Source organism: Pteronotus mesoamericanus, unplaced genomic scaffold, assembly GCF_021234165.1.
Source record: "Pteronotus mesoamericanus isolate MK-2021 breed Mesoamerican mustached bat unplaced genomic scaffold, CSHL_Meso_final scaffold_54, whole genome shotgun sequence".
NCBI lineage: Eukaryota > Metazoa > Chordata > Mammalia > Chiroptera > Mormoopidae > Pteronotus > Pteronotus mesoamericanus.
The window spans coordinates 37,778,414-37,804,607 of record NW_026555321.1 but is presented as its reverse complement, the minus strand read 5'-3'; the positions used below and the strand labels follow the sequence as shown (position 1 = coordinate 37,804,607).

The 26,194-nt window shown below is 42.9% G+C and overlaps 1 protein-coding gene across 2 annotated transcripts in view; it reads right to left on the bottom strand.

Moving 5' to 3' along the window:
- CACNA1D (calcium voltage-gated channel subunit alpha1 D) overlaps positions 1–26,194 on the bottom strand; it is a 304,169-nt gene that overhangs the window by 141,847 nt on the left and 136,128 nt on the right. For both annotated transcript variants that reach the window (XM_054595570.1, XM_054595569.1), the window contains exon 4: positions 8,468–8,607. In XM_054595570.1, the coding sequence (XP_054451545.1) occupies positions 8,468–8,607 (140 nt within the window). The remainder of the gene's footprint in view (positions 1–8,467; positions 8,608–26,194) is intronic.

The following is a 26,194-nucleotide window of genomic DNA, read 5'->3' as shown; positions in this document are numbered from 1 at the left end:
TCCACTCTTTGACTATAATTTAGTGCATGTTTTGGAAGAATGATAAAGTTTTTCATATTTAATGAGAAAAATATCAATAAATCCAGTTCCACTTTTGTTTCCTCAATTTTTTTAACTTTTTCAAAAACAGTATTACTGCTGCTAATTTATAATGAAATACACCCACTTAATGTGTGCAACGTATAAGCCCAAGTAATGAACACCACAGTCAGGATATCCAGTATCTCCGACAGCTCTGACGCCCTGTTGCAGCCTTCCTCCCTCTAAGTACCGCCTGAGCCAGCCACTGATTGGCCAATTATCACTTGGCGGGGGGGTTCCCCCCTTTTCTTGAATCTTATGTAAACAGAATTGTACAGCTTGTTCTTTTTTATCTTCTTTTGCTCACCATGTTTTTGAGAGTCATCCAAGTTGTTACATTTGTCAGCAGTTCATTTATTTTTATTGTTGAGTGATATTCCACCGTAAGAATATACCACAATGAGTTACCCATTCACCTGTTGAGAGATACTTGGATTGTTTCCACCTTTTCTTTATTATGAAATAAAGTCTCTGTGAACATTTATTTTCCCTTGTCTTGGATAAGGACCTACTAGCAATACTGGTAATATAGTAATATGGTTAGTGTATAATTAATTAATATTGTAAGAAATTGGCAAACTTTTCAAAAATGATTAATACAATTTTCCACTTCTACAAGCGACGTATGAGAATTTCAGTTGCTCCGTATCTTGGTTAACATTTGGTGTTGTGAATTGTTTTACTTTTAGTAATACTAGTAGGTATGTAACTGCTGTCCTTGTGGCTTTAATTTGCATTTTTCTTTAAGTATATTTTATCAATTATGCTATTACAGTTGTCCCTTTTTTTCACCCTTTATTGCCCTGTGCTCTGCAGCCCCCTCCTTTCAGTTTTCTCCACCCTATTTTGTGTCCACAGGTCATACATGTAAGTTCTTTGGCTTCTCCATTTTCTATACTATTCTTAATCTCTCCCTGTCTATTTTGTATCTACCTGTTATGCTTTTTAATCCCTGTACCTTTTCCCCCATTCTTCCCCCACCCCTCCTTGCTGATAACCCTCGATATGACCTCCATTTTTGTGATTCTGTTCCTGTTCTAGTTGTTTTCTTGGTTTGTTTTTGTTTATGTTTAGGTTCAGTTGTTGATAGTTGTGAGTTTGTTGTCATTTTACTGTTCATAGTTTTTATCTTCTTTTTCTTAAATAAGTCTCTTTAAGATTTCATATAATAAGGGCTTGGTGATGATGAACTCCTTCAACTTTATCTTATCTGGGAAGTACTTTACCTGCCCTTCCATTCTAAATGATAGCTTTGCTGGGTAGAGTAATCTTGGGTGTAGGTCCTTGCCTTTCATGACTTCAAATATTTCTTTTCAGCCCTTCTTGCCTGTAAGGTTTCTTTTGAGAAACTGGCTGACAGTCTTATGGGAACTCCTTTGTAGGTAACTGTCTCCTTTTCTCTTGCTGCTTTTAGAGTTTTCTCCTTATCCTTAATCTTGGGTAATTTAATTATGATATGTCTTGATGTGTTCCTCCTTGGGTCCAATTTCTTTGGGACTCTCTGAACTTCCTTGCCTTCCTGGAAGTCTATTACCTTTGCCAGATTGGGGAAGTTTTCTTCCATTGTTTTTTCTGGTAAGTTTTCACTTTCTTGCTCTTCCTCTTCTCCTTCTGGCACTTCTATGACTCAGATGCTGAAATATTTAAAGTTGTTCCAGAGGTTCCTAAGCCTCTCCTCATTTTTTTGAATTCTTGTTTCTTCATTCTGTTCCATTTGAATGTTTATTTCTTTCTTGTGTTCCAGATCATTGATCTGAGTCCTGGTTTCCTTCCCTTCACTGTTGGTTCCCTGTATATTTTGCTTCATTTCACTTTGCATAGCCTTCGCTTCTTCCTGTATTTTGCAGCCATAATCAATTTTGTGAGCATCCTGATTACCAGTGTTTTGAACTCTGCAACAGATAGGTTGTCGAACTCCTCATCACTTAGTTCTTTTTCTGGAGTTTTGATCTCTTCTTTCATTTGGGCCTTATTTCTTTGTCTTGGAGCACCTATTACGTTGTACCAGGCAAAGCCCTAGGTATTCACCAGACCGGGGCAACCCATGTCGCTGCATATGTGGGGGAGGGGTCAGAGAGGGAACAGTGCTGCTTGTTTGGCTCTCGGCAGGCTTTCAATCACTTCCCCCACTACACACAAGCAAATTGGGCCCTTTCGGTGCTGACTCCCAGGTGGGTGGGTTTGTGCACGTTCTAGGACCCTGTGGGTCTCTCCAGTGAACTCTCCTGTGAGGCTGGTAGTTTCTCCCACTGCCACAACCCTCACAGGTTTGTACTGCCAGAGGTTTTGAGACTAGTTTCTTGCGCTGGAATCCTGGGTTGTTTGATCTGTCTCACTCCCCAGTTATTCCTCCCAGTTTATCCGAATGTGGGACCACCCAGCCCAGCAGCTGCTGCCTTGTTCCCCCCGTCCACTGCCTTGCCATGTGTCCTCTCAGCCCTGGCTTCCCATTGCCCTGGCTTTTATTTAACTCCTTGGTTGTTGGACTTTCATACAGTTTGATTTTCTGGCAGTTCTGGTTGTTTTTTGTTTTTAAAAACAAACCTGTTGTTGTCCTTCTTTTGGTTGTGTGAGGAAGCAAAGCATATCTACTTATGCCTCCATCTTAGCTGAAGTCCTCAGGTTACTCTAATTTGCATTTTTCTAATTACTAATGATGAACATCTTTTCAGATGCTTGGTGATCACTAACACATCTTTTTTTGTGAAGATGTGTTCAAAACTTTTGCCCATATATGTACTCAGTTGTCTTCTTACCACTGAGTTGTAAGAGTTCTTTACATATTCTGAATACAAATCTCAAATCACATATACAAACTATGAATTTTTTTCCTTATCAATGCACTACTTTCTCATTTTCTTTACACAGACTTTGAATAAAAATTTTAAATTTTGATAAGGTCCAAAATTTTAATTATTTTTGGTATGGCTAGTGCTTTTTGTGTCCTAGGAAATCTCTGTCTACCCCAATGCCATAGATTTTCTACTAAAAATTCTATAGTTTTAGCTTTCACATACAGGCCTAAGGTCTATTAAGGCAGTATCTGTATACAGTGTGAGGTAAGAATAGAGAGTCTTCAAGTCTTCAGTTTTATATGAGTAAATAGTTGCTCTGGCATCATTTATTGATTCCTCAACCCACTGAATTATCAAGGAACCTTTGTCTAAAATTAATTTTATGGGTCTATTTCTAGACTCCTTAGTCTGTTCTTTATTGACCTTTATGTCTACTCTTTATGCCACTATCACGCTGTCTTGACTATTTACTGTAGTTTTATAGTAAGCCTTAAAATCAGGTTCTAGCTTTGTTCTTAAATATTTCTTTGGCTAATCTAGAACCTCTCTAATTTCCATTTAAATGTTTGAATAAATTTGTCAGTCTCTACAACAAATTTGCTGAGACTTAGATTAGGATTCAATCTATAGCTTAATTTGAGAAGAACTGATATTCTAACAATATTGAGTCTTCTCATCCATGACATTGGACATCATTCCATTTATTTAGGTCTTCTTTACTTTTTCTTACAAAGGTTTAGTCACTTTCAGTGCACTATCCCTAAATATTTCATATTTAGTAGTTTGTGGAAGAGACTCTATGGCCTTAAACTCTACAATGGCTACTCTCTGGCACTTCAGAGCAGCTTTGGCAGTCTATGGTAGTCTTTAAATTTTCATTTTCCAGTGGTTCATGACTATTACATAGACATTCACAGGTTTTTCACACTGACCTTTTACCCAGAGATACTGCTAAATTCATTCAGAAAGCACAACTTGGTTTGCTTTTTATCTTTTAAAATTCACTGAGATCTGTTTTATGGCCCTGAATATGTCTCTCTATGTTAATACTCCATGTGCACATGAAAAGAATGTATATTCTGCTCTCGTTGCTGGAATGTTCTAAAAATGTCAATTACATCAAGTTGGTTGATGGTAGTGTCCCAATATCCCTGTATCCTTAGTAATTTTCTGTCTACATGTTCTTTCAACACTCAAGAGTGTTAAAATGTACAACAATTATAACATTGTCTATTCCTCCTTTCAGTTTTGTTAGTTTTGGCTTTGTGTATTTTGAAGCTCTGTTTCTAGGCGTATATATATTTAGGATTATTACATCTTTATGAAATGACTCCTTTATTATTATGAGATGTATTGCTTTATTCTTGATAATATTCCTTGTTCTGAAGTCTACTTTGTTGGATATTGATATAACCACTCTATAACTTTCTTTTGATTAGTTTTTGTATAGTATGTATTTTTCTGTCCTTTTACTTTCAAATTGTTTGTGTCTTTAAATTTAGAGTAGTTTTTATGTATACTATAGAGTGGGGACTTATACATATAAAATCTGATAAAATCTAGATTCTAATAAGGATCTAAAAGCTGAGTTCTTTTCTATTGCTTTGTCCACTCTATAACTTTCTATTGCTTTGTCCACTCTATAACTTTCTTTTGATTAGTTTTTGCATAGTATGTATTTTTCTGTCCTTTTACTTTCAAATTGTTTGTGTCTTTAAATTTAGAGTAGTTTTTATGTATACTATAGAGTGGGGACTTATACATATAAAATCTGATAAAATCTAGATTCTAATAAGGATCTAAAAGCTGAGTTCTTTTCTATTGCTTTGTCCATTGTTCCTTTTTCCTTCTTCTCTGCCTTTTTTGGATTGAGCTTTTGAAAACAAAATCCATTTAATCTCCTCCAATACAGGCCTGTTAACTATTCCTCTTTACTCTTCTAGTGGCCCCTCTAGAGCAAATGTCAGCCAAAAAACAAAAAACAAAAACAAAAAAACAACCCCAAAACCCACAACTGCTCTGAAGTGCCAGAGAGTAGCCATTGTAGAATTTATAGGCCACAGAGTCTCTGCCACAACTACTCAGTTTTGCCATTCTACCACCAAACAGCCATAGACATGAGTGAGTGTGACTGTCTTCTAATAAAGTTTTATCTACTGAAGCAAACAGCAAAATACTTTGTCAATATGGGGAAAAAAGGGGGCAGTAAACCAGATTTGGTTTATAGGCTAAAGTTTGCCAGCCCATGCTCCAGGGTTTACAATATACATCTTTAAATTATCACGACCTACCTTCAAATTATATTTTATCACTCTACCTACCATACAAGCACTTTGAAGTAGTATATGGCTCTTTTTCCTTGTTCTGGTCCTCTGTACTATTGTCATGTATTTTACTTTTATAGAAGCTATAGGCCCCACAATACATTATTTAATCAATTCATTTGTAAAGTGATTTTAAAATGAGAAAAATGTTTTAATATTTACTCAGGTATTTACCCTTCCTGGCTTTCTTTATTCCCTTTGCGTAGATCCACATTTCTACCTGGTGTCATTTTCCTTGTGTGAAGAAATTCCCTTAACATTTGCTGATAAGCAGGTCTACTGGTGGTGAATTCTCAGCATTGGTTCATCTGAAAAAGTTTTTTTTCTACTTTAGTTTTGAAAGATATCTTCACTGAATAAGAATTCTTGGTTCCCTAGTACTTTAAAGATGTCTTTCTAGTGTCTTCCGGCTGACAGTTGCTGACAAAAAGTCTGTAATCTCTTTTTTTTTCCTCCAACTGCTTTTATGATTTTCTTTATCTTTGGTTTTAAGCAATTCAATTATGATTATAATGTGCCTTGATGTAGCTTTCTTCATGCTTATTTTTCCTGGGATTTATTGAGCTTCCTGCATTTTTGAGTTTATATTTTTCATCAAGTTTAGAAAATCTGGAGTAATTCAAGTATTTTTTTGCTGCCTCCCCTCTATCTCCTCTCTTCTGGGATCTCAAATATAAGTAAACTAGAGCACTTGATACTGCACTGCGGGTCACCATCGTGGTTTTCATTGTTTTATCCATCATTACTCTTTGTGTTACTTCAATGTCTTCAAGTTCCTTGATTTTTTTTTCTTCTGTTGTATCTAATCTACTGTTAAGTCAGCCCACAGAATTTTCACTTCAGATATTCGTCAGCTCTTGAAGTCCATTTTTTTATATTGTCCCATTTTTCATCATTGTAGTCATGCATTCCTTTAAATCCATAAACATATTTAGAATAACTTGTTAAAGATCTGTAAAATAACTCTCTACTAATTCCATCATCTCTGTCATTTCTAGGTCTGTTTCTATTGAAGGAATTTCCAACTGGTTATGGGTCAAATTTCTTCATATGTCTAGTGATATCTAACTAGATAGATGGGCACACTGTTAAATGTCTGGGTTTTGTTTTCTTTATTTAAAGAATGTGGATTTTGTTTTGTTGGGAAGTTAAGTTACTTGCATATCAGTTTGCTCCTTTTCAGGCTCCTTTCCAAACATTATTAGTAAGGATTTCGGGTAATCCTGACTCTAAAGCAGAGGTTGAAGAATTCATTTAATAAAGGGCCAAAGAGTAAATATAGTATGGGGCAAAAATCACTTTACAATTGTTTGTATGAAAAATAATACAACAGTTAATAAATAATAATACAAGAATAAATTCTGTGTTTCATGTACTCACAACTGTAAACCAATTTTTGCCCCACCCTGTATTTTATGCTTTGTGGACCTAAACTACTCAACTCAACTCTGTAAACAAATATGTGACTGTTTTACAATAAAATTTTATTTACAAAAATCGGTGATAGTCTAGACTTGGCCTGTTGGCTATAGTTTGCCAAACCCTGCCCTAGACCTAATAATATCCCCAATATTATTGTCCCTCTGGAGTCTCTACTGACATTCCATGGTGTGTGTAATGACAGCTTTCCACTCCAATTGGTGTTCCCTAATAGTGTTCTTTTCCTGGCCTCATGGAATCTCACCTCATGTAGTTGTAGCTTATTCTTCAACCAAAACTCAAAAGGACCCCAAGGCATATTTATAGAGCGCCTTCTCTGACTAGCTCCCTCCCCTTCCAAACTATGCCTCTCAAATTTAAGCCATCTCTGCTTCCCTGAACTCTTGTTTCTGTCTCAACAAGACCACCACACTGTGCTGGGTTCTCTGTCTATGCTCTACTACAGTCTGAAAAATGTCTCCAGGCAGAAAGCCAAGGTAGACTGCATGGCAGGGACAAAAGAAATGAAGCTAAGTATCTCCACCCTCTTGCTGAACAGAAAGTCCAGGGTCAAGAGAGGCACAGCAAGATCATTCCAGAATCAAGAGACCTGCAAGGCCCCTGCTAGCCATTCCTGTTAGAATTCATCAAATACAGGAAGGTATGGTACATAGCTACGATGTGTTCATTTGAGTTGCACTACTTTTGCTGTAATACCTTAGATGCCATGTACTATGGTAGTTTTTGCAAAAGCTGACATTTCCCCCCCATTAAGTCAAATTACCCCACTGGACCACCATTTTGGATCCCATTTTAACCTTCTAGGTGAAATGATCGGCTCAAAATTTACCCCACTCTCCTAATATCCAGCTAGATTAGCCTCCCATAAAAAGCCAAATGATTCACAATAAAAGAATAATCCAAAATAAAAATTACCTTGCTCAACTATAGAAAGTAGTTGAAAAAACACATGGAGATGAAACCAGAGAGGCCATTTAATAACCTCTTTCTATAGGACCAAATGAAATTTTAGGAGCAACCCCATTTATAGCTGGGTAACTAAGACCCAGAGATGAGATTATTTTATTTTCCTACATGGGTATCTAGTCCAAAGGCCTAGCATTCTTCTGACACTGATTCATTTTTCTCTTGCTGGCAACATTTCCAGGTGTGGAAGGACCAGAATAACAAAGGCTGCTGTTTTTCATTTTAATGTTCTCCTTTAACTAAAACTGTTGGTGTCTTCTTCCTGTGACAGGATTTCAGGATAATGCCTGCTTCTCTGCATTTTCTGGCTTATTTCATTTCATGCCAGATACCTGATATTATTCAGACACTTGTTTTGTTATTTAAAATGGGTAGTAGCATGCCAAAGTTTTTTTCCCACAAGTCAGCAGAAAGAATTAATAGCTTTGCTCAAGGGATGTTAAATAGCAGAGTACCTCATTGCTATAAGAATTTATTATTTTTTTACTGTTTTGGGGGGTTTTTTAAACCTAACAGGGTGCTAAATATAATAACTCTACACATTTAACTCAAATCACCAGCAAGACTGGCCTATTTGTGGAAACCAGAGGCCTTGTAAGATGAACTCACTCACATTAGGAGCTTAGACTCCCTTCTACAACCATTACTAAAAGTGGGAGTAAAAACCATGAGAAAATTTCAAACCAGTTCTGCCCAGAGAGCAACAGCACCATCTCTAGTCTTCAAAGAACTCCTGGCCAATTCTGGCTGCAATTGCTGGCATAAAGGTGTAACAATATTTCATCAAAAGACACTGTTTTTCTGTTATTCCTCGCCTCCCATTTTCCAAACAAACATTTCCCACAAATAAAAGGGACTTACCCTACTATTACTATAACAAAATCCAGTAAATTCCATCCATTCCTAACATAAGCATTGGGATGTAGCAATAATCCATATGCTATAATCTTCAAAAATGTCTCGACTGTAAAAATAATCAGGAAGGCATATTCTACTTTTTCCTGTGAAGAAAAACAAAAGGAGGGGGGAGAAGAAAAAAAGATTTTTTAAAAAATAGATATTAGAAACAATCTCTCCTATCGAAGCATTTTTGTCAAGGAAATTTCCCTATGAGAAATGGAACAATTAACACTGCACCTGGGCCAGGAAAGCATTTTAATTCTAACACTGAGTTGCTCATAAGCAACTAAGGGGAAGACACTTTTCATTCACAGCTGCATGATTGCATTTTGCCACCTGCTCTGATGCATGTGCAATGAGCCTGCCTACAACATCACGGGCATGTTTGTTATTTGCACACATTTGCAAAACGCAGCATGTTTTCCTCCCGAGGTTGCCAAGTCAGGCCCAAAAAAAGCAGGAGGGCGCAACAAAGATTCCAATAGCGGCTTTGAACAGAATGTCCTCTGGAAGAGAGGACGGTGCTAACCCTCTCTTGCTCCTGGGCTAATGTCTGACTTCTGAGTCAGGGTCAGCTTTGTCACTGAGCAGAAAGGTGACCCTGGCAAAGCCTCTCCGCTTCTCTGGACCTAAGTTTTCTCGTCCGCACAGTAAACGGGGTGAATTCAGGATGGAAAGCCCACCGCCTGCTTATTGGCATGTCATGTCTCTCGGACGCTACCACTGAGTGCTCAGTGGTCACCACACATGTTCCCAGGCTGGGCTCAACCTCCTCTAACAGGCCCCGCAGTCACTGCCCTGTGATTGCCACAGACCTCCAAGATGCGGCCCTCAGGCCACATGACTCTTAGAACTTTTCCTGTTCCAACCCCTGCAACTCCATGAGTGTAGAAAACACATTCATCAGTGACCTTAACTTTGAGAGCTAAAAGGAAGAGCAATTTTGCTGCTTTAACTAGAAGCAAAAATCCCTGAAAATACCAATCCAGTGTACTGAAATAAGACTCTGATCACCAAACGTAGATCGTCAATATATTTTAGAGACTTAGAGTTCTAAGGGAACAAGATAAGCTGAAAATAGCACACTGATTTTATAATTCCACTTCCCTTTATATCCTTTCTGCTTTATTTACTAGGCAAGATAGGGGAGGAAAAAGGCTTTTGCTGCCATCAATATTCATAGCAGTTACATCCCTACGTTGACACCAAGCTATACTTTAGAGCAGAAAAACAAGACAGGGAACAGAGAGTACACCTACCAAACACAGCTTGTTTTTCCACTTTGGCTTTTATTTATAAGTGATTTTGCCATAATAATACAGAGGCCATTAGTATAACTGAATTGTTTAGGGTTCTTTTATTCCCTTCTCTTGTCCTCTTCTCTCTCCTTTTTAAAGAATTTGGTTTCTCTTTCCAAAATCCTCAGTGCATTACTTGATGGATGATTATAAGGAATACAACCTTGCTTTAATGTGAGTCTTTATTACAGAGACTCTACCACAATGCCAACTAAACAATCACAGCCTGGAGAGCATGACAGACCAATTTGCACAGGAGCCAGTGTCGTCCTGGTACCCAACCCTGCTGTTAGAAAGGACTGCTATAAAACAAATACACCTCCATATTAAGCAAATGTGGTGTAAAAAGAAATCTTGCAAAACAACAATCATGGGAAGGGAAGGTAATTGCTTACTTCACACACAAAAAATTGCTCATTTGAGGAAAGGATGTTGAGTAAGTAATTTGAAAAGGAGGCCACTGAAAGTCAGGCTCCTAACTGGACGAGGGGGGAATGGGCGCAGAGCTGAAGGAGCCTGCAGAGCCTGTGCCCAGGATGGAGAAGCACGTGGAGGAAGAAACAGCAGTGAGAATGAAGGAACGCACTGCTTGACCTGGGCGTGAAAGGAGGCATCCCCTGAGCAGGGCTGCCCCTTAAAGCCCTACCCCGGGCTAAACGAAGAGAATAAATTCCTGCACCCCAACCCCTCTGCATTTACCAGGCAGAGTCATGTGCTTGTGGCACTGACCAGCCACCAGCAGGGACTCCTCTCCCAGCTAGGTGGGCAGAGTGAGTCAAACTTCCTTTTAAGAAACCACCAATTCGACCCTTGCCAGTGTGGCTCAGTTGGTTGGGTGTCATCCCACAAAGCAAAAATTCCTGGTTCGATTTCCAGTCAGGATACATGCCTGGGTTGTGGGTTCAACCAATCAATGTTTCTCTTCCTCTCTTTCTCCCTCCCTTCCCCTCTCTCTAAAAATAAATATATAGATAAAATCTTTTTAAAACCCACCAATTCAAGTTTTTCATTTTTACTTTTTAAATCATATTTTATTGATTATGCTATTACAGTTGTCCTAAATTTTCCCCCTTTGCCCCCCTCCACCCAGCACCCCCCACTCCCTCAGACAATCCCCCACCACTGTTCATGCCCATGGCTCATACGTATAACGTCTTTGACTACACCATTTCCTATACCGTACTTTATATCCCTAAGGCTATTCTGTAACTACCTATTTGTACTTCTTAATCCCCTCATCTCTTCACCTGTTCCTCTATACCATCCCTCCCATCTGACCTCCCATCTGGCAACCATTAAAACACTGTCCATATCCATGATTCTGTCTCTGTTCTTGTTTGCTTAGTTTGTTTTTTAGATTCAATTGTTGATAGATATGTATTTATTGCTATTTACTGATCATCGTTTCGATCTTCTTTTCTTAAGTCCCTTTAACATTTTATATAATAAATGGTTTGGTGGTGATGAACTCCTTTAGTTTTTTTCAGTCTGGGAAGCTCTTCTCTGCCCTTTGATTCTAAATGACAGCTTTGCTGGGTAGAGCAATCTTGGCTGTAGGTCCCTGCTTTTTATGGCTTTGAATATTCCTTGCCAGTTCCTTCTAGCCTGCAAAGTTTCTTTTGAGAAATCAGCTGACAGTCTTATGGGAACTCCCCTGTAGGTAACTAACTTTGTTTCTCTTGATGCTTTTAAGATTCTCTCTTTATCTTCAACATTTGGCATTTTAATTATGATGTGTCTTGGTGTGGGCCTCTTTGCATCCATCTTGTTTGAGACTCTCTGTGCTGCCTGGGTTTGCATGTCTATTTCCTTCACCAAATCAGAGAAGTGTTCTTTCATTATTTTTCAAATCAATTTCCAATTTCCTGCTCTATCTATTCTCCTTCTGGCACCCTAATGATGTGAATGTTGGACATCTTGAAGTTGTCCCAGAGACTGCTTACACTATCCTCATTTTTTTTCCGATTCTTTTTCCTTCTTGTTTTCTGATTGTTTGGGTTTTTCTTCCTTATGTTCCACATTATTGATTTGATTCTCATCTACTCTACTGTTGTTTCCCTTAAAATTGTTCTTTATTAGAGCACACTTTGTTTCTGACTGGGTCTTTTTTATGCTGCTCACTAAGTTCCTTGAAAATCCTTATAAGGAGTGTTTTGAACTCTGTACCTGATAGATTGTTTACCTCCAGTTTGTTTAGTTCTTTTTCTGGAATTTTGATCTGTTCTTTCATTTGGGCCATATTTCTTTCTTTCCTCATTTTGGCAGCCTCCCTGTGTTTGTTTCTATGTATTAGGTAGGGCTGCTATGACTCTGTGTCTTGTTAGCATGGTCTACTGTAGTAGGTGCCCTGTACAGTCCAGTGACACAGCCTCCCCTATCACCCAAGCTGGGTACTGGAGGTGTGCCCTTCTTGTAGACTGAGTACACCCTTCTCTGGTAGTTGAGCCTTGATAGCTGCTGGCAGATCAATGGGAGGGATTTACCCAGGCTGGTAGATGCAAGGGCTGCCTTGTGACCACTGACCACCAACCTCTGCCCTCCATGGAGGATCAGCTCTGGAGGGATGCTCTGATGTAGTCTGTAGCTGTCCACTGGGTATGTAGGCTCTGGAGTTTCCAGGTGGAAGCCAAGGCCAGCCCACCAACTATGTTCTTCCCAGGGCCACCCTGCCTGAGCTATAAAGCAATCTGAGATGGCTGCTACTTGTGGTGGTCTTGGAGATTCCCAGGCAAAGGCAAGCTGTGAATTTAGGCTGGCTGCTGCTAGTGCCAGGCCTGGGGCCCCTTAGCAAGAGGTACAGTACTGGGGCAGGGGGCTTACTGAGGCCAGCTATTGCTTGTTTGATAGGATTTAAGAAGTTGTGAAGCATGAGCCAAAACCAGCCATTCATATGGAAAAGTCACAGTTAACAGTTTGGGTGGATCCTTAAGTTGAGTAGGCTGGAGTCTTGGGATCTCCAGGGTGGGGCAAAGAGTGTTAGCCAGGTTGATAGAGTTTTAGATATGGGCCTGCGTGCCACCTCTGTGGTTGTGTGGGGGGAGGGTTCAGCAAAGGAACAATAGCCTCTCCCTGCCTTTCTGTCTGAGACAAATATGTCCCCCACTCCTGCCTTGATGCCAGAAACTTTAGTTCTTCCCTGTATGCCACTGGTGCCTTTCAAGCTGCTACCCTGGTGCTGGAGCTCAGAGGGAATAAGTCTGAGTAAGTCCATGTGTGGGTTCTTTAAGGGGGAACTGCTTGGGACTCAGAAAGTTTCTCCCACTGACTCAATCCCCACTGGTTTTTGCAGCCAGAAGTTATGGGTTCCAGCACTGGAACTCTGGGCTGGGGGGCCTGGTCCATGGGGATGGGACTCTTCGCTCCTGAGATATCCCTCCCGAATTTTCATCTAGCACACATGGGTGAGGGTCCAGCCTGTTCCACATCTCCATGCCTCCTACTAGTCTGGATGGATTTGGTTCCTTTAATTCCATAGCTCTCAGACTTCCATTCAATTTGATTTCTGATAGTTCTGAGTGATGGCCGTTCTATATTTCAGTTGTAATTTTGATGTGGCTGTGTGAGGAGGCGAGCTGTGTTAACTGTGCCACTTCTTGACCAGAACCTGACTCCCACCAATTCCTCTTAATCAGAGATCATGCTACATGGATGAAAGTCCCTCATGAGACTTCAAGCCACCAGAGAAATAAAAGCTCCAAATTTAATTCTGAAGCCTCACTTATTTTCTCTAAACATTGAAGTTTCACCAAACAGGAGAGGCTCTAAACCAATAGTCTCTAAACCAGTTAACTTTATACAGAACCTTGAGAAAGAGAAACTGCAACTAACAGGGAATGAGGGGGCAGGATCCTCAACTTGGCTGTAGGTGTATTTATTTGATCCTTGGACTTGGGTGTCAGCTCTCCTGTTCTCAGGGATCCTTTTACCAGTGATGTGGTACAAACATCCAGCCAGCCATCCCTGAGCATCCCTCAGACAGCCTGACCCCTCACAGAGCTCCCAACCTGTTGTCAAAAGGTCAACAAAGGCTTGATGAGCCAGGTAAGACTCACCTCTTTTCTCTATGCATCCACCTACATGGCCCCAGCCTTTGGAAAGGCTCTCCTGGCTTACACTCTGGCAGCAGCGGCTCCCTCCCTCCCACACGCACACATCCCTTCTGTGTCTTGCAGTCCTGGGCTCCCATCTCTTATTGTCTTTGTAATCCTAGCACCAAGCATCATATTGGACATACCTAAAGTACTCACAGGTGTTAACAGCAAGAAGCAAAGGAAAAAAGGGAAGGAATAAAGCAACAAAGCTAGACTTAAATAGAGGGCTATAAAAACATGAGGTTTTGTGATATTAGCATATATATCAAAAAGCAAAACAAGAACAGTAGGTTTCTTTCTAAGTTACCACAAATCCTTTCTAGAACAAGTCTGGAATAAATGGTCAGACTTCTGAGATAATAGCTGATCTCAACTTCTCACCTGATCCTTCCCTGCAATCCCAACCTGAGCCTCTGGGGAAGGGCCTCACACCTCCACCCTTTTGTTGCTTCCTCTTCCAACACACTCACCTCTCTCCCAAGAGAGGCTCCACTCCAGGCCTCAGGCCAACCTGCTCTTTCCCACACATGCTGATGCTGTCCCTCCTCCGGGCCTTTGCCCACCCTGCTTCACTCGCACAGTGGGCTCCTCCCCCATATGGAACCACCCCTCTCCAAAATGCACACACGACTCCAACGCAGGGCTAAAACAAGGCCAACACAGTCGAGTGGACCGAACGCCGGGCCTGGAGCCATACATGTTATCTGTTTTCTGCCTGCCCCGACTCAGTCACTGATCCTTTCTAGAACGGTTTTCCCCACCCTGCTTTTTCATCAGGCTAAGTTCTACTTTTCCTTCAAGGCTCAGCTTCAATGACACTTTGTCAGTGAAACCATTGTTGACCTCCCAGACAAAATTATGGTCTGCTGTTAAAGGCTGTCAAAACTCATTACACTACTTCATACCCTCATTTGCAAATTTTAAATCCTTTAAAAATTATCTCTTTACTATTTGACTGCCCCAATAAAAGATAATTTCTCTAAGATCAGAGACCATTTCTATTTCATGCATCATTGTATACCCAAGGCCTGTCTTAAAAATAGATACGCGATATTTATAAATGAATAAATGGGCAAAATGTGAGGTTTCTTTCAACCAAACATTACTCAGTGTCTCTTCCTTCTAAGAGGTTCCATAATTGTTTTAGTCTGCTCAGGTTGTCATAACTAAATACCACAGACTGGGTGGCTTAAACAATAGAGACTTATTTTTCACAGTTCTGGAGGCTGGGAAGCCCAAGATCACGGTGCTAGCTGATACGGTGCCTGGTGAGACTGCTCCCTGGCTGGCAGAGGACTGACTTCTCACTATGTCCTCATCTGGACTTTCCCCAGCACATGTATATGTAAAGAGAGAACAAGAGATCTTTTCCTTTTCTTATAAAGACACTAATCCCACCATGAGGGTCCCACCCTAATTGAAAGGTCTCATCTCTAAATGTCATCATGTTGGGGATGGGGCTTGAACATACAAATCTGGGGGGATGCAAACCTTCAGTTCATAGCAATAATACAAGGGCCCCGTGGCTTTGCCCTATTCTGGGAAACTGTCCCTAAGTGTCAGGGAAAAGCCTCTCAGCTACACCACTCCCATGATGGTGGGCAGCTGTGTCAAGTCGGAGTGAGGAACATGCAAAAAGGCAAATCGGCCAAGGGCAACAAGCAGCCAGAGCAGTGGGAACACAGGGAGTGAGGGGCAGGTGGGAAGGGACAGGGCAAGGCTGAGTGGCCAGCTCAAGGGAGGCCATGAAGGGCCTTGTGTGCAAGGCTGCAGGCCGGGGTCATAATCTCTTGTCTGAAGAAATGAGTAGACTGTGTCAGATGAGCTCTTCCAGCTGTAAAACTACAATTCATTGTGACCTGATGAGCAACGTGCAGGCACAGGCTTCAGAGGGAGGTTCTGTGAGGCCAGAAACCCCAGAAGGACAGCCAACCAAAGCAGCCGCTGTTTTGTCAAGTGGCTGGGTCACCTGAAGTCGCCAGCATACTCAGGCCAGGTTGCTGAGAGCCCTTCCCACAGCGCTGACTAGGGGAGCCACAGAGCTACTATCACAGGGTTTCAATAAGCGACTCAACCTCTAGTAACACCCTGGTGGGTGAACCACAGGAGGGTGACGGGCAGGTGGGCTTCGGCTCAGACGTAAGCAGAGGTCATGTCTCTCTCTGCAGGTATTAATGAAGTAGGTACTTAGCTGGCCTCCAACAGGTAGTTTAGCAGCATAGTTACATGAAAAAAACTGGTTAGATTAGTCAGTTTGCCTTTGTTTTTCTTCACTTTTGGTCTAAAAGTACAAATTTTAGACGATATTTGTGTCCTAAATCCAATTCTAATCTAAACAGCTGGGTCACCCTGGGTGAGTCTGCCTCTCCGTGTCTCCATCTATGAAGCAAGGATAATCACCCAGCTCACCCAGGATACAGAGAAAGTCAGATTAAGTGGAAGGTGGGAAAGAGGTCTGTCACCTATCGAACATTTCACAAGCAAAGGCTGCCAGGACAGGACAGGGCGAGCCAGCTCTCCCAGCCCAGGAAAGGGAGCTCTGGGAGGAGGATCGGGAAACCCCGCCTCTGGAGAGGTTTCTCTCAAAACCCCACGACAGTTCAGTGAGCCCCTGACCACCCAGGTTGCCGGGGGCGGGGGGGTGACACTGCCCAGGATGCTGTCCAGAGGGTACTGAGATGACAAACGGCAGAGGCCACCAGGGTGGCCTGGCTGACCCCTCTATGGAGACCAGCTTCGCCTGTGGGAAGAGGGCGGCGTCAGGTCTGGGGCCGGCGGAGGAGGCTGGCAGGGTACTCTCTCTGGACCTGGCCTACCTGCTCGCCTGCAGAGCAGAGGCAGCTGCTGCTTTGCTCTACATAAAACAAGCAGTTTGGGTGGGGTGGCTAATTACAGTTCTTGCCCCCCAGCAACACTCCCAGGGTAAACAGCCCCCTGATCTGCCCCCAAGAATTACTCCTTTCCTACTCTCAGTCCAGAGGCTACAGGCGTCAGCATGTGGCCCAGGTTACTAGTTCAGTGAGAGGTTTGTTACCAACTGCATGCCAACCAGGTCCATTAGAGCTAATCCTAGGATTTTTCACCTCAGCTACTAAACAAGAAGTTCTGATGCTAACTGGACTTAGCTCTGAGATATAGAGCCAAAAAATGGGGAGAGGGGGGCAAACAGAAAGAAAAACTCAGAGAGAGACAAGCATCGGGCTCTGATGGGTTTTTTTTATAAGCACCTGGATCAAGCTAAGCCTGAAGCCAAAATTCTCCCCTTTAGCTTGAACTGTTCAGTTACAAAATCCAATGAATCGAGCCAGTCTGGATTTGGGTTTTTCGTTAAGTACAAACAAAACAGTCCTAGCTGAATACATGGGGCCTATAGGATCACTCTGTTTCTGTGAAAGTTGAAGCATTTAAGAGAATCTTCAGCAGCTCCTCATTTCCCAAGACATTCAACTCCTTTGGTGTTTCCTTTTGATCCACAAGCTTAGGGATGGTTTTCTATGCACAGGACCTATGAGCCCTGAAAGTCATTTTCTCTGGGAAAGCATCTAGGCTCAACTTTCTGAATTGTTTCCTTCAATCTCACCTATTCTCTATTGCTGTCTTCAATTCTAACTGATTTCTAGGACACTACACACTCCTGTAAACTTGATGCCTCAGAGACTTGCCTTGCTTCCCATCTCACCCTTCCTGGGACATGCATTCTGAAGTCTCTTGGCAGTGGCTAGAGCCTACGGGGGGCAGCCATGCACATCCTCACCAGCTTCAATGCTACGGCACTGCCCACCTTCACCAGACCTTGCTTGGTAGTCCAGATACCCCACTTTAATTTAATTCAACAACATTCAGTGGGTATCCACTCTATTCCAGGTGCAGTCCTGAGCACTGGGGATTCAAAGACGGCTAAGACATTGTCTATGTCCTGAAGAGGGACATTAGATGCATATGTGAAAATTCCAAGACACAGCAGACACCAATCAAAGCTACAGCAGAGTACTGGGGATTTCCAACCACAGAAGGGCGATGGAGCAACTAATTGTATCTGGAGCATTTAGGAAAACTTCCTAAAAAGCAAAGGCCTGTAACACATCTAGATCCCTCCATCTGGCATGCCCAAGGACCTCTTCAGTCTGTCTGCGTTCCACCTACCAAACACCCCTCACCAAGCACAGGCCCCACCCTGCCCGGGTCTCCATTTCCTTCTCCGTGTCTCCCTCCGCTCCAGCCCATCAGTTCCCATAATGTCCTGCGTACACGCTGTACTCACTCGAACCTCCCATGTTTGTGACTGCTCTCGTCCATGACTGAAAGCATTGCTGTTTATCTAAATCTTGTTCTACCCTTTCAGGAATGACCAGAGTTTTTTCTTTCCTCCAAGACTATTGTGCCCCTTTTTGCAAGCCTGATGCACTATTAGGGAAGACAACTGACAGCCACATGCCTGCTCCCCTGCTCCCCATGCAACGCTGCAGCCCACTTCAGTCACCAGTCATCAGCTGGCCCTCCTCCCCCTGCACCCTAACGCAGCTTCACAAGGTGCGCAGTCAGCCTCATCACTGACCAGAGTGTGCACATGAGGCAAAACAATTTGCAGCCCCAGAGCTGAAAGGTGCACCACAAGTTTGGCATTTATTTAATCATGAAAGTAAACTACAACAAACACTCGAGCACCCCTTAAATATGAGGCCATGAAAGAGAGCAAAGAAGGGGAGGGCACTGTTCTGTTTCCAGGCACTTCTGTCTAGTTAGGAAGGTATATCCATTGGATGTGTTGTCCTGCATTAGTTGTAGGTCGTCACTACTTTAACAGCAAGAACCATCGTATCTCCCTCTGCAGAATTTTCTCACTGTGCCAACCAGAGGACTGAGCACGTAGCCTCCATAAATACCAAGATGGCATCATCCACAAAAAAGGAAAATCGGAATCATGATGCCAAGGACGCATTTCTAAGCACTGGGGCCAAGACCTTGTCTCACTGTCAGGGACCCTAAGAGCAATTCTGACACGCAGGCCCAGATCCCTCACACCCTCTCCTGGCTGGAGTCAGACTTACGCCTTCTTTCTAAACAGCGCCAGGCCTTGCCATCCTGTTCTGACAGCTCAGGTCAAGGTGGGTGGCAGCGGGAGTGCGTGCCCTACTAGCGCCGATCAAAGCAGCCCACTGCTGCCCCACCCCCGTGATCTGTGGGGCCTTGCTTGTGGGACAACTGCCAAAAACACCCTTTGTTTTAGAAAAGAAGACTTTTCTTCACATTGGTTAGTTTTCATGACATGAGCCAAATGCTCCAACTGGTCTATCTCCTTGGCTGAGAAGAAATGAGCAAACATTTCAAAATGGCAGGAACTAAGTGAGTTTAAAACCAAACATTTCATTTTGACAAGAAAACAGACATTCTTTTTTTCCATTAACAAAGCTGAAGAAAAGCCTTTCAGGGCTGTTTATGATTAAATTCCCTGACATCAGAAGTTTAAATGCAATCTCACCTCATCCGCCAGTAAACATCCCACTTGCACACTTGGGCAAACGAAACACTTCCCAGCATCTTAGCTGATTCTCCAAGCAGCAGAGTAAGACAGGCAGAGAAGGGATCATTATTTATTCACCTATGACGGTCACAGACACTTACTTCCTGCCACAGTCAATGGGAGCAGCAGCAGCAAGTGTGCCCTACGATCTGAAGAAACCTGACCCACCCACCTGGTGGGGAACCACACCTCCATGTCTGTCAAATCTCACATGGCCTTCTGTGTTTTTCCACTTGTCACACACCACAATGTCCTCAGCCTAGGGTCACCTAGGCAACTTCCACTGAGCGACCTGAGATGCTCACAGCTGCTAACTGTACAAGAGGTGGCACCTGGCAGGCGGGGCCGGTCCCATTCAAGGAAGAGTGCAGCCCCGGGCGCAGAAACAGCTTCCCCTCCCACGGGCAGGCAAAGAGCCTGGGGTCAGGTTCTGGCTCTGCCACATACTGGCTTTGTGGAACTCAGGCAAGTGACTTACCCTTCCTCACTGCAGCTTCTTCATCATAAAATCAGAGTGCAAAAGGCAGAAAATGCCCAGTTTGCTGTTGACTGTAAATGAGGCAACACCAGTTAAACACATGAGCCAGGGTCTGCATGTAGCACGCTCCCATGACGGCTCCTTTTACTGTGGTATCTTTGTAACGTGCCCTGAGCACAGGCCACCACCCAAAAACAGCACACGGCCTGCGCAGAGCCACGGCCAACTCCTCACTAAACCAGCAGAGGGACAAAGCTGGCTGACGACCACCATGCAGGTGGCACACCCACTGGGCGGATGTCTCCCTCAGGTGGGCCTGCCGGGTCAGCTCTGGCTTACACTCTGAGGTGCCAGTGCCAGGAGAGAGGCGCCCCATCAAACATGCTGCTACCCCTCCCTGGACTGTCCAGCAGTCTGTCTGGTCTACCACAGACAGAGCAGTCAGGAGATGAACCTGGGCCCAGCTCCCAGATCCTGTGTCACCTGCCTCACTTCACTGCGAAAACAAAGAAGGGACATCTGTGGGTCACTGGAAAGCAGATGGCATTCAGCACAGCAGTCGTTACTCCCACCATAAAAATCACTCTGGGAGATGAGCAGTCCTAATTCGTAGTCACCTATTTCCAGTGAATGTACTGAGATCATAGGAACATAGATCATTTATTCCTATATAAATTCATAAATCATAGTTTAAAAATACATAATCTGTGAAGTCTATAATTGAGATAAAGTGTTTGATACATTCACTCAGAAGATTATTAACTCTATGCCTGTAATTCGTTATTTTAGTATTAGAAAGTAACATTAAGTGAAAAAAACAAGCACCGCCCAATCGTGGCCCTGAAGTGGAAATGAGTACACAAGTCAATGCCTGAGCAGTGAGCCTCTGCAGTCCCGCCCTGAGCCAGGGAGGGTCACCTGCAACGACCCCGTCCTGCCACTCAACCTCTCCCTCCTGTGCCCCCACTGCCCAGAGGCCCGAGGGAGGGCCCTGCCCCCGCCCCCAGCTCAGGAGCCACACGGGCCTCCCCCACGCAGTTCCATTCCCAGGAAGACTGGTGGCTCCAGAAGCTATTACTAGAGGGTTCTGTTTGATAAGGTGGCTACGGCTACTTAATAATTTACTGTTCTTTTTAAAGTAACTTTCTATTTAGTACCTACCTTTCTCCACAAAGAACTCTAAGCAGCAAGAATATAAAAATGTGAAGTAACTGAGAAAGGGAATGCTATATGGCTGTTAAAAAGAAGACAGATCTACAGTGAGGGCAGGGAAGGATACATTACTACAGGAATAGTGTAAATAGCCCTGGCTGGGGTGGTTCAGTGGATCGAGTGCCAGCCTGTGGGCCAAAAGGCTGCTGGTTCAACTCCCTGTCAGGGCACATGCCTGGGTTGCAGGCCCGGTTGGGCAAGACACAATTTGATGTTTCTCTTGCACATCAATGTTTCTCTCCTTTTCTCTCTCCCTTCCCCTCTCTCCCTGATAATAAGTAAATAAAATCTTTTTTTAAAAAAAGCTATAGTGCAAATAAGATGAATACATAAATAACATGACCCCTGATGTCTGAAAAGATCTCTTAACAAGCCAGCCTGCAGCGCAGACACCAGGAGTGAGGAGGCCTGCCTGCAAGAGCAAGGCCATGGGGGCGGGGCGCTCTGCAGCTCTGCCTTCAGGTATCTCTGACTTGTGTAAGCTTTTCTCATTGACTGTGTTTTATTAAAATCATCTGAAACTCTAACACTTAGAAAATAGGTAAGAAAAATAAACAAACAAGGAAAAGAAAACAAACAGGAATAAGACCATTACAAAGATATATACTGTGAAGACATATTTGTAGTACTATTATTTCTGAGATTTCTAACAGCTAATGGGAAAGAAGGAAATCAGATCAGGGATACAAGTCCCCTTATCTTTTGAAGAAAATTGTTTCTCAGCACAGAAAAGCACTTCTCCAAAGGATTTGCAGAGAGAGAAGAATCAGCTGACAACATGAATTGAGCACCAATTTTATGAGGTAGAATAATATTTGCCAGTCTTTATGGAATTTATACCGTAATAGGAGAGAGGACTTTTTACATAGAATACACATGAAGTTAATTTTGTGATTTATATCCAGCAATTTTTGAAAAATGAAATAAAATAGAATGAAAATATCAGAATGCATAGAAAATGTCAGAATTTAGTACTTTTTCCTCAAATTCAGGTTTTAAATGATATATACATATACATATTTGTGAGTTATAATGTAAAATGTATTTACTATGGGTGTCCAAGGTGAAAAAAAGTTGAAAAACACAGCCCTAAGAACCGATCATCTGGACCTGTCAGTGGATACCCATGTGGATAAATATCCACTCTTACTTCCATGCTCGCTCATGCACACTCTCTACCTCCCACACATGCATCCACAAAACACCTTAAGTTAAAAGGTATTTAAAGGAGTTGGTTCTCTGTGCAGGGAAAAACCCTAATAGTCTGAAAGAGCCAACCCAGGAAGTGACGGGGATGGAGGTCCATTTCCTGCTAACCGAAGCTCCAGGTATGGAAACAGACACTCTGGCCAGGGTTGGGCGTTACGTCCCCTGCCCATCCGAGATCAAGTGGGGCTGCCTTGAGAGTTAGCACTCTCTAGGGCTATCTGGAGAGGGAGGAGAGGAAAGTGAACAAGACCAAGCTGGGAGTGTCTGTGGGAAGGAAGGAGACATATGCTTGCAGTGGGTACCGAAGGCAGCAGGGAGGATGGGGTGGAGAAAAGCACCAAACCAAAGGCTTTGACTCTCAGAGCCAGCATGCCCACATAGAAGGCACGCACCCCAGACACCCAGCAGCTGTCCTCTAGCAGATGGAGAAAGTGAAAGCCAGAGAGGGGAAGGGCAGCACCAGCACACCGAGAACCTGGAGGGGGGAAAGCAGCCTCCTGGGAGCTGGACATGGAAAAGAGGGAGTATGCCCAGCAGACCTGAGCTACCTCATAGTCCGCCCACCTTCCCTGATCCATGACAGGACACAAAGTGACGCCCCACTGGGCCAGTGGGTCTGAGAGAAGCAGGGCAGGGAGCATGGGGGCATCTGAAGGCCAGGGTTATGGGTCCCAACCTGAGACTGGAGCTTGCAGGCCAAGAGGGTCCACAGAAGCTGCGCCCACTGGCAGGCATGGGGCTACCTGCAGCCAGGCACTAACACTTCTTCACTGGGAACAGGGCTGTCAGAGCTAGGGACACCTAATTCACAAGGAGCCATGAGGGAGGGAAGGGGCTCCTCTTACATAGGGGCTTTATGAGGAAGGTGGCCAGCTAGGATACACGGCTGAATCTCAGCTGGGCAGGCTCGACAGCACCTGAAGCTGTCGTTTTAAAGCATGTTTTGTGTCTTTTTTTCACTGAGTGAGATGAATTCTTTCCTCATCTTTCTTCACTGTGAAGTGATCTCCCAAAAGAACAATCTTTTAAGGAAGCACAGGTTGTGGGTGATAAAGAACATGTGCAAATCATGGCCTGCCCTGCCCTCTTGGCAGAGCACTGAAATTCTCCGTCCTCTCTGTGGGGACACCACCACCAACCTCAGGGAGTTCAGGATTAGCAGTGACTGCGGGAAATGCACTCAACACAGTGGGGGCTGTCACCAACGTGGCTGGGTTGTGAATGTTCCACAGAAGGGCCCCCACAAGCTCTGGGGCGGGGGTAGGCAGAGGACCTCTTATCCATCAAGGGCACGGTTCTGCAAAGTTGAGAAATCATTCTCAGCCTCACTTGACATTGCCATGATGCTAAGGCCCAAAGGGGCACATCAAGCGCCTCCCCCTGCCAACACCGTTTGTATTCTATGACAAAAAAAAAAGAAAAAGTACTGGAGGCTCAGAAAAACATAAGAAAGACCATAAATAAATAAGCACCTTGAAATCACAACCACTAAAGTACTGTTTGGCTAGCTTAAAGCTCAAAACGGCATCCGTCCTGTTAATTTGGGCACAGACAGATGCCTTTTTAATGGTTTTATGATCGCTAAGATCAATCATCATTTCAATAATGATTAGTGTTGAAAAACCCAACAGGTTTAATCATAACTGCCTCAATTCAAAATTCATTAACACTCTGTGACCAACTGAAATCGTTGCACGGGAGCTCTATATTTCATAGATGTACCTCCAAAGAGAATGGGCAAGCTGCTTAATTTCTATACCCTTTATTTTAAAGCTGCCTTTATTTGTCAGTATGGTTCATTTTCCACAGTCATTTCCCTGTAAAGTTAGCGTTCAGGCAAACTCATATCATCAGGGTAACTTTGATACATCTGAACATGAAGAACCCATAGAAGCTTAAAAATTTAAATCGCCACTATTTTCTAAATATCTAGGTTCATTATTTATAAAACATCCTAGTGAGTTAGGATAAAAGAGAGCAAACAAATACAGGTTTTCCTTTAATTACGGCATTACATTGGTGAATCAGACCTCAACGGTCTAGAAATTACTACTCTCTACAACTTGTGATTCTGCTCAAATACCAAACTTTAAAAAAAATTCCAAATCCAGAACAAATAGTTCAACTGTAACATCCAGTCTTGCATATTTTCTTACAGCCCAGATATATGAGAGCACAGAGAGAGAAAAAAGACGTGAGGTAAGACTAACCCTCATTACAGTCAGTAAAGGGTAAAGAGATGGGTTCTAGAACACAAGTGGCTGTATCTCCTCTTCAGGGCCTATACTCCATTCGTTTGCCACTTGAAAACAACCAGGCATCCATTAAACCAGAAGAAAAACTGAACCCTAGCTGGATGACCGAGCTGGTTAGCACAGTGAATTTGAAGGCAGTTTGGGTTCAAAGTTCCCTTGCCGTCCAGCTACCGAAGCTTGCACACACATTTCATTCTGTGGGCCTTGGTTTCCTAATCACTGAAAGTGTTGAAAGAATAAACGAGGTAACATGCAATGTCCAGAGCATAGTATGCACACAATAAATGGCTGTTATTATCCTGGGACTTGAGGGCAGAAATTCAGGCCTTGACCTCTTTTCTAATACAGCAGAAGTTCTTTAAATTGAGGCCCTTTTAACCAATTGGTAAGATGAACTGATATTCTCTTTGTTCCTTCTAGGTAAAAGATAATGACCAATGTGCATACCATAATGAATTCACGTGGTTCCTAGGTTAATTTCGAGAAAGCTTATACATTTTTGTTCAACAGATGAGTCGTATACCTACCAAGAATTGGCTATGTTTGTTCCCAAGTTTATATCTCGTGGATTTATTGCTGGAACTACCTAACTTAACTGAATACTGCTGAGGTGATGAGCTTTGAGTGTAAAATGAGTTGCTGTTTCCATGAAAACAGGACTGAATCTTTTGGAAGTACTGGATAAGGAATGCAGCTAAGGGTTTTGTTGTTCAGTTGGCTATGGGCGAGATGACAGCAAAAGATAAAGGAAAAACCATAAACTTTTAGAATTGCTCTCAGCTTTATTCTCATGTACTTTTATTGTATTTTTAAATAAAACACAACTGGAAACCGTAGGTAAATAGCTGTAGTTTATGCAAGAAAAACAATGGGCATTATGACCAGTAGATGCATCATACTAAAGAAAAAGAAAAAGAAAACGCCTTTGGCCTTCCTCCAAAAGATTGGCAAATAAATGTCCAGTTATATATTCTAAGTCAAAATAAGCTTTGACACGTGTTTGTCTTTTTAAATGAGTCACCCTATAACTAACTTCTTAGAATAACCAATTTTTAAGGTCGGATATAAAGGCAGGTACAATGGGAGGCCAGAGAGACTAAACAGGGCTCACTTTGTTCTCAGTTCCCATCTGAGGTCTAGCATCTGACAATGCTCGCCATGAATTTGTTTCTAAAAACTGCATAATAGAGTGCAAATGTATTGTCAGTCAGCAGTGAATATGTATGTAAATAAATATCATGGCAACTTGGGATGCACTGTTGGAACACAAAGCACCGCCATCTATGTACTTGGGCTTAATGTTAGCAAACTTTCCAAAGTTGAATGCTCTGTCACCACGTCTGTCCTCTTAATGTGCCAGAGTGGCAAAAAAGTGTGTGCGCGCGCGCGTGTGTGTGTGTGTGTGTTGGTAGCAGCAATATTATGTGCTGGAACTAGGGCAAAAAAGGGAGGGAGGCAATGTATGTGAGCACGAGTGAGAAACAGAGGGAAGAAGCATTTGAGCAAGAAAGACCTGCACAGTATCACACAAGGGAAAGGAGTATGGCAGCCACTGGTGGACATCCCCAACCGATCAGAGCCCCAGAATCCTGGGGTGCCCACTGCTAAATCCTGACTTACTTAA